This window comes from Egretta garzetta, unplaced genomic scaffold (genome assembly GCF_000687185.1).
Source record: "Egretta garzetta isolate BGI_Z169 unplaced genomic scaffold, ASM68718v1 scaffold125, whole genome shotgun sequence".
Taxonomy (NCBI): domain Eukaryota; kingdom Metazoa; phylum Chordata; class Aves; order Pelecaniformes; family Ardeidae; genus Egretta; species Egretta garzetta.
Window position 1 is genome coordinate 375,502 of NW_009259877.1, and position 8,859 is coordinate 384,360.

The window sequence follows — 8,859 nt, forward strand, 5'->3', positions numbered from 1 at the left end:
GAGCTCTCAGTGACATCGCCGGGAGCATCATGAACCCAGTACTGGGCCCCAGGGCTTGTCCAGTTTCCTTAGCTGTTAAATGAAAAGACCAACTTAATCCATAAATCTAACATCAGCCTCTAGAAATCAGCAGAGTTACTCAGAGAAATATGAGAAAACATCAGACAGTAATTCCCTCCTTAAGCGAGTATGCTACAATAAATGATCACGACTAATAAAAAAGGCCAAGCCCTTTTAACAATGCAGAAAGCAAACCCTCATCTCAATTATTCTTCTTGCTCTGAAATCCCTCTTGCTCCTTGGTGTGCTGAGCAGTCCTGATCCTCTAAGACGTGCAGGGGAGGAAGCAGGCTGGGACTTGCTCCTTTTCCTCTTACTCTCCCTTCCCCCGGTCTCCAGCACAGAAACCGCCTGGGATCCCCGCCAGCAACCACCAGCAAACTGGAACCACCGTGCAGGTTTCCCATGAATTCCAGGCAGAGTACAAAGTCCTTATTCTTGAACTACTGGCACAACATGGCTACTTTTCTAGATTCCCTGGCCGGTTAATTCTGTGCAGATTTGTATAAAGCCTGTCTCTGTTCTATTTCAGTCCCTCATAAACAGATGCTGTAATAACAACACAGCACTTGGAGCCCTGGGGTTTTCTTTCTCCCACCCCACTCTTCCAGCCTTCCAGGCAGGATAACAGGGCTAGTTTGTCCTCCCTCTTTTCTTCTGTTGTGTTGTCTTTGCCTCCTCCTTGCATTTTCCAGAAAGATAGATCTACCTGTGCTGAAGATATCAATTGCATTGTCATCCTCCTCCCCCCAAGAACAGAAAGTTTAGTATTCGCCCCCTCCCCCCACCCCCTCCTTCCAGAACTTAACACTGTGATAATGCACTTTACCCTTCAAAAGGTTTTAAGCAATTATTTCCAGGAGCTGTCATCTATTTGTTTGTTGACATTTCAGTTACTTGAATACAGTGAATGCTGAATTTAACACTGTGTTCCAGAGAAGTCAGCAGGAGTCAGTGAGGCAGAAAGACGAAGCAGCTTAAGCTATCAGATTCATATAATACGTGGCAGGGAGAAACATGGCTGGAAGCAGTTTTTTATTTGTTGACCTCTTGCACTTATGACTATACTCAGGTTTTTTTATAAGCTATAAGTTTTCAAATTGGGCTACTTTTACTCATACCTATTTGACTATATTACTTATTTTGTGTGATTACTTAACAGCTTGTGATGCTTCTGGTGCAAAGATTTTTCTTGACAAAAATTATATTTCTCAAATTACATCATGCCCTGGGAAAGATGGATCTTTAAAAGTTGCTAATAATGTAAGTATTAATTTCCACCTGGGTTTGGTCCAAATTATGACTAAACTTTTCTTTCAGCCTTTCTGGACTGTTTACATCTTTCTCACCGTGTGATCACAAGTAAAGATGTGCCCATGCTGCTGCTGGCATGCCTTAAAAAAACAAACCAAAACAAACCCTAACCCCTTTAAATTTTCCCCTGACAACAAGACTCTACTTAGAAGCAGAAGAGACATTCTGCTAGCACAGACCTTGCATCCTGTTCCTCACTACTACATTAGTGACCTGATACAGAGGTAAAGAGCTGACATTACTTATTGTCTTCAACAGAACAAAGCTTTAAACCAAACCTTTTTTTTTAATTTTTTTTTTTTTTTTTTTTTTTTTTTTAAGAAAAAGACCTTTGTAACAATGAAGCAGAAACAAGACCATTTTTTTTATCTGCATTTCGAGCCCTGCAGTATTTCCTCCTCTTCAGCTCACCGGTTTTTCACTGTGCCTGAGCACAGGAAGCTGCTGTTTACTCAGTGCTGCATACAGGCAAATTCTCTGCCAGCAAAAACTTGATTTCTGAGTCATTGTGTCCTTTATATACTGCCACTTTCTATCTGGCTTTTCGCCCATGCCCGAGTTCTAAAAGCAAACACTGGCATTCATATCATCCCTTCAACCTTTGACAAGTTTTCAGAGTGAATTTTTAGGAGTGAAGAACATAAATGTTGAAATGGCATAAAGAGAAATTTGTAAAATTGTTTCTATGTCACATGAAAAAAAGACTAAGAGATAAGAAGAAAATCATTAATCAACTAAACTGCCTGAGTGAGTTAAACGTTTGCAGTGGTGTTCCTTGCGGGGAGACAGGGGGACACAGGACGATGACAACAAAAAACAAACTAAAATAATCTGTTTCCATTTACTCACTTCAATGCCCAAGTGTTTCAGAGTTCTAGCAGCATGCTTATAATAAACTCTGACTTCATCCACTCCTGCAAAAACCCAGTTGTTAAGATAATTCAAAGCCCTAATCCCTCTGCAATTTCACTGCAAACTTCAGTGCAAAGCCATGTGTCCTTAGAAAGTCTGGCTAGGGTCACACCACTGCAGGAGTTTTGTTTTGTTTGCTTGGGTTTTGTTCAGTGGGTTTTGGTTTGGGTTTTTTTGTTTGTTTTTTTTTCAGGGGAGGAGGGGTTTTTAATTAGTATAGGCAAGACCCCTTTTTACAAGTTGCAGTTTGTAAACCTATGCATACTGCTACCAAATATTTTTGAGTATTAATTTCAATATGACCCTCAAATGAACCTTGTTTTTCTGGAACTGACACTGAAACAGCGTCAGTGTAAGCTATTAATCCAAAACATTTTTATTGGCATCTTATATTCAATAAAACTGCTGTTTGCCAAATTAGTATGTACCAGGACCTCTTTCTGAAGAGCAAAATGCTCCTCTCTTTGGTAACTGTTGCTGAGTTATACTGGACTTCAGCATTTTGTACTTTGTACTGTTTGTGATATGTTATTGTTACCCAGCTAAAGCTGCAGATCCATTCAAAAAGCTATTCACAACTTGAGGATGGTCCCTCACTAGATCAGATTCATTCTGTCTCAGGTGTCGCTCAACATCTCAACAAGATTACTGCAGAGATAACAGAGAAGCACAGGAAGCAACTATTATGTTTGGATAGAGTATGAGCATGATTTATGGACTACACGGGCACAACTGTGAACATCTAGAGCTCTGCCTAAGTCTGGTATTTCTTACTGCTGCCTTCTCAGCACCATACACTAGGCTCTCTGCAGAGTTCTCCAACTGTCTTCCTTGAGCAGGCATAAATTAGGCAGAGCTTATGCATATACCACTACAGTCGTCTCTTACATGCAAATCTGCAAACCCAGTCTCCATTCAAGCCCTTTACCACACCAGAGAGGATGTCCATAGGCCTTTGGCTAGTGGTGAAGAATGAAGTGGAAAATCTCTGATCAACATTCCTTTTCTTTATTTTCATCCACTTTGCTTCCCAGAGAGAGAAAGGACACAGTTATTATCCCAAAAGCTTTGTCAGCAGAGGACTCAGTGCCACAGGACACATTAGTAGGCATCCATCTCACAAACTTTGCGTGCTGTCACCTTCCTTATCACACCAACAGAATGGGAACGTCCCACAGCACGGCTGCAGCCACGGCTTCCACACAATGTTGTACAAGGAGAGCTGCTCTGGGACTGGAGTCAGCGTCCTGCGATGCTCTTCTATGGCTCTTCCAATCTTCCTTATTACAGTATCAAAGAGGGGCTCAGTGTCAGCTGACAGGGGCTTGGCTTCAGAAGGGTCTCGTGAGAGGTCAAACAGCAATGGAGGGTCATGATGGGTCACACCTTCCCCAAAACATGGGCAGATTCCTTTTCCATAACAAGCCCCAGCCCCAGGTGGATGGAAGACAGGGGTCACATAATGAACCTTCCAGATGGCTCCACCTGGCAGGAAAGAAATCTTATGGCGCAACTACAAGACAACAGAGGAAAATGGGAAGTGCCTTCAAAGAACAGGAGTACAGCTAATTACTAAGGAGCCCTCTTCTCACACACCCTGGCATCTCCATCACTACAAATCAGATTCTGTGTGGAGTACTGACTTTGAAGATGGAAAACACTAGAAATATGAAGAAAACCACATTAAGGTTCTAGCGTAGTATTAGACAGCCTGTATTCCCACCCCAATTCCCACAGGTTTGTTACTTACAAATATTTCTTTGCTGTAAGACATGTCCAGCTAGCCAGAGCCACTGGTATGTCGTGCACAACAGTTTCAAGAATCTCAGAGATCAGTACTGACAAACACCCATCATACAATGAATTTGTCAACTAGCAAGATGGCTATCAAGAGGAGAAAACTCATGTTTTGCAGTTACCACAGAACAAACACTTGTACTTACTGTCCTTTTGGTGCCACCGCACTGCATGCAAGTAGGACCCACAATAGTGAAACAGGAACTCATGCTCTGACTTCTGAGCTCTTCCTTGCAGTAAAGGCATCAAGTTTCGTCCATCAATCACCCTAATGTATAGGGGAGAAGTGTATTCAGGCAGGGGCAAATCTGACAGTGAACTGCAGACTTATCACTGCCTTTGCATTGGCTGCACCAGTGCTTGAGACAGCATACAGAATAATTTGGTCATAGATTTAGAGCAGCCAGCAGACTGCGAAACCAATATTTAAATCCCTAGATAATTTTCTTTCTTTTAGTAGCTGGGTCAACTCATTACATTTACCAATATATAAACAATATTTAGAGCTTGGTCTAGCGGAAAAAAGTAATTTATTCAGGAAATCAATACCAATCTCATGATGGTTTACATTTAGCATTTTTTCAAATGAGCTTAAAGAAATCTTTTGAGCAAGGATGGGTTTAATGACTTTAGGAGGTATTTTTAAGTGTCCGTAAGTCAAGTCAGTGAGCACCAAAACAACCTCAGCCACCAATTCTTTCCTGAATGAGGCTGAACCTGGGTTTGAAACTAGCACTTGGTCTTTGGCAGGAACAACTCCTCTGGCCGTGAGCACACCTGTGGGCATATCTGGAAGAGTTTGCTACCAATTCAAAATCTCAGACGAGGCTTGAGGGTAAGCAATATTTGTGGATTCTCCAAGGATAAGAAACACAGCAAGTTGTTAGAAGTAAGCTCTCCTATCTATCTCTCCTGTTGAAAACTTCTCCATACCTGTCCTGTGGCAATATTCCTCCAGCCAGATGAACAACCGTGGGATAAATGTCCATAAGACTCGTAGGTTCATCAATAACTGTGCCTGCAGGTAACACTCCTGGCCACCTAAACACTCCTGGCACACGGATCCCTCCTTCCCAGCCTCCCATGCCTTTTCCACCTGCAGTGAAATGAATCAACATATGGCAGTTCAGAGGCAAACACAAACCTCTTTGTTGGTCCAGTGCATTTGAATGTATAGCAAAAGATGTGGTAAAACACTGCTTATCCAACAGATTTGACTCTTAATTTGCACTGGACTTCACATACTTTAGAAGGCCTCAAAACATGACATATAACCCATCCAAACCTAGAAAGATAGGGGGAGGTAATCTCTGGTTTAACTTTGACCACAGCTGAGAGTAGGAATAATAAATCTACCTTTGAAAACCTATGTTCAGCAACAATAAAACATCTTCAACCTTCTGTTACCCTCCATTTCATGGGTTGCCTGCATTCACCTGTGTTATTGAAGAGCTTCCCAGCAAAAGAAAAGAGGAGGAACTGGAAATTGGAAGAACTGGAAATTGGAAGAACTGACAAGACTGAAGAAATACTTGATATTCTTTTTAAAGCCACACAAGACTTACTAATTCGTATCCTATTTTAATAAACAGCTAAAAAAAAATTCTCCTCTCTATAGCCATTGATTCCCGTTGAAATATGTGTCCTTAACATTTATATTTCCATATGCCTTACACATCTCCTTTTTTGAAATAGAGATTTGGACCTGACTCTCCCAATGCTTAATGCAACATCTCTTAACTCAGAAGCAAAGAATCTGAACCTATGAAATCATACCATATCTGCTTTACTTCAAATGACAGGAAAATATCTTTTCTCAGTTTGCTGCTAACAGAAACAAACCCAATAAAGCATCCTGATGCTGGGTGTATGAAGACAATATTTACCTAACTCCCAAAGCAGAAACCTGCTTTAATTCATATATTCAATATGGAAAAAACATTGTCTTTGTTAGATCCCATCAGGCTTATGAATCAGGAAACAGTCCTATTGTGGAGAGAGGAGGGAAAGCCAGGGAGAGAGAGAGATTGAGAGTTCAATAAGAGAACTATCACTTTTTTTCCCCGGTGTCTTTTACTTGAGAACACCGAATAATTTACAGGTATCAAGCTAGACAATAATTTTGTTAAGCAGATGTGTAATAATGCTTCCACATCACTGAAAGAAAAGGTGACTTCAAGATTAAGGCACCTCTGTATGTCAAATATATTTCAAGCTAAAAATGCAACTCATTCCAGCCTTGATAGCTTCAGCCAGGCAGATTCATTAAGTTTCTGATTCTTATGTTCCCGTAAATTCATAGTGGTTTTCCTACCTTTATAAATACCATTCCAGCCACCTAGCTGGGCAGATCCATCCTGAGCCTCCAAGTGCCCTCCATGATCAGAGGCAAAGTATGTGAATGTATGATTTGTCAAACCTTCTTTGTCAAGTGAGTCCAGAATTTTGCCTTCAATTTAAGAAGAGAGACAGCAAGGTTCCTGTTAACCGGTTAGAAAGATCAAGCCACATTTATAATGTTTTGCTAGTAATAATCTTTTGCAGTGCTCTATGAGAAGGTTTTAGTAGCTTAGATTTCTGTAAGTATTTTGGCTTTATTCATTAAAATACACAGGTGTCTGAAACAAATCCTTCATGAAGAATACTTACCCACCATCCAGTCCATTTCTTCTACATTGTCTCCATATAAACCGTGATGGCTCTTCCCAAGAAATTTTGCAGTGGTAAAGAGTGGGGTGTGAACATGTAAAAAGGAAACAAAGAGGAGGAATGGTCCATGCCTGTTTCTTAAAAACAAACAAAAAATAAAAATAATTTCTGTTGTGTATTTGGAATATTTTGAAAGGTTTCACATTCATCCATGCACAGACACACACATCGGGTCTAGGCTGTACCCACATCTAGTGTATCCCCATTGATCACAGCTGACAGTTTTCTTTTTGCATGAGATGTGGGCAAGAAAGATCCTTTTTAGCCAGATTATTTTCAAATTCCAATGTGTAAACAGGCACAGCATTTGCACAGTGCTTAAATTAATCAGATGCCTAACTCTGATGCCTTTTTAATCAAATGCAACTGGGTACAGTCTCATATTTACTTTAACATTCATGTGGCTTTTCTAAGATGGCCACTTATAGTTTTCAGTGTATTTGTTTTCACAAACTTTAAAAAAAAATAGTTACTTTCCCTGTTTTACAGAATTCTGATGCACAGAAATATCATAGAAGGCTGTGCAGGCAGAACTTGAAACTAGAAAATGAATTGACTTACTTGCCTTCCTTCTCAATCTATAAAAATAGATTTAAAGTGTTTTGAGAACTTCACATGAAGTAACTTTGTGCATCACACACATTTTATCTAGGTGTTTTGTAGAGCTTATGAAAAGAGCACAAATGAGGCTTGTAGAGTGACGTGTAAAAATTAGCTGGTTAATCTTGGAGCAAATACAGTAATTACAGATTACAGGGCATAGTGAGGTGGTCACGTATCATTTGGTTAAAATCCATCTCATTTACTGTAGCTTCCAATGTGAGACAGTTAATTAAACTTTAAGTGCATTGGGTTTCTAAATAGAGAACTTGGATATGAGTTTCAAAGCAGTTATGATACAGCTATAAGTTACTGGAAAAAAATACTCTATTCCAAGTGCCCAGAACATCCTGGCCCCTTTAAAGAAAACAGCAGACAATCATTTACCTTTTGATAAATGACACTGCCTCTTTCAGCATGAGGGGAGCAGTCCTCTCTAACTTCATCGGCTGCTCAGTGACATCGTGGTTCCTCATCAAGATACAGTTCCAATACTGAACAAAGCCGTAACTGGAGTACCAAGAAATGAAGAAAAGGCCGCCCGCCAAAGTAAAACAGGCAACTATCTTCCAGCGGATGGAAATCAACCCAGTCAATTTTCCAGCAGTGAGAGTGAGCACAGCAAGGCTCATTATCTGACTGTAAAGCCAAAGCCTAGCTTGAAGGGCTACATCCAGCTCTGGAGGTTTGTCTTCTTGACAGTTGCTTAGAAGCGTGAAAGGCATACCGTAAAAGTAGTCAAACCCATGATTTAGAGGATGATGACAATGATCATTGAAGGATTCACAGTTTACACCCTGATGCCACTTTCCTGAAGGTTTTAAAGCATGGAAGAAATTAGAATGTTAAGGCAGACAACTCAAAATGAGCCCAAGATAGCACCATCAGCATCTGTTTGGGAATTAGGTGAGTCACTCCATTTTTCAACAGAGTATTGACGCATTCTCCTCGTGCACAAGGATGCTGGGTGAAACTAGTGCCTGATCAGGTGAACGTCATACCGTAACGGGCGATCCCCAAGCAGACATGGGATAAACAGAGAAATCTGCAAGATGCCTAGCTACTCAGCTAAGGGTCACATAAGGATGGGATTTGGTTACTTTTCAATGAGGATCAGGGAATTGAGGTACTCTATCTTGCTGGCTGCCCCTCGACTCCGTACAAAAAGGAAAAAAGTCTGTAAATCAACCTTTCGCTCCATCCCTGCCCAAAACAGAACAAGTAGGCAGAAGCTGTTGTCTGTTTAGAAAATGTGCTGGATCAAAGGACCCTGAGGTTTGCTGAGTTATGTAATTGCCAAGTAATTACAGACACAGCCAGGAAGACTACAGTTCATTAGCTCATGATTCAATGCTGCCACATCTATTTCCAGGACTTGAAGTTGGCAATGAATTTGGCACAGCTGGTCCCAAATCCCCTGGCTTTAAGGGACACAGTGTTTACGTACCCATTTACATGAAGGGATCC

The 8,859-nt window shown here is 40.8% G+C and overlaps 2 protein-coding genes across 2 annotated transcripts in view; both read right to left on the reverse strand.

Annotated features, from left to right (window-relative positions):
* LOC104127461 (arylsulfatase D) overlaps window positions 1–1,926 on the reverse strand; it is a 23,315-nt gene extending 21,389 nt beyond the window's left edge. The window contains exon 1 of the mRNA XM_035895657.1: window positions 1,786–1,926. Within this exon, the coding sequence (XP_035751550.1) occupies window positions 1,786–1,926 (141 nt within the window). The remainder of the gene's footprint in view (window positions 1–1,785) is intronic.
* Window positions 1,927–3,403: 1,477 nt separating this feature from the next.
* LOC104127462 (arylsulfatase D) overlaps window positions 3,404–8,859 on the reverse strand; it is a 13,759-nt gene continuing 8,303 nt past the window's right edge. Inside the window, exons 6-11 of the mRNA XM_009640132.2 lie at window positions 7,780–8,203; window positions 6,733–6,869; window positions 6,398–6,532; window positions 5,017–5,179; window positions 4,230–4,351; window positions 3,404–3,771 (exon numbers count right to left, since the gene is read on the reverse strand). Of these exons, the coding sequence (XP_009638427.1) occupies window positions 3,404–3,771; window positions 4,230–4,351; window positions 5,017–5,179; window positions 6,398–6,532; window positions 6,733–6,869; window positions 7,780–8,203 (1,349 nt within the window). The remainder of the gene's footprint in view (window positions 3,772–4,229; window positions 4,352–5,016; window positions 5,180–6,397; window positions 6,533–6,732; window positions 6,870–7,779; window positions 8,204–8,859) is intronic.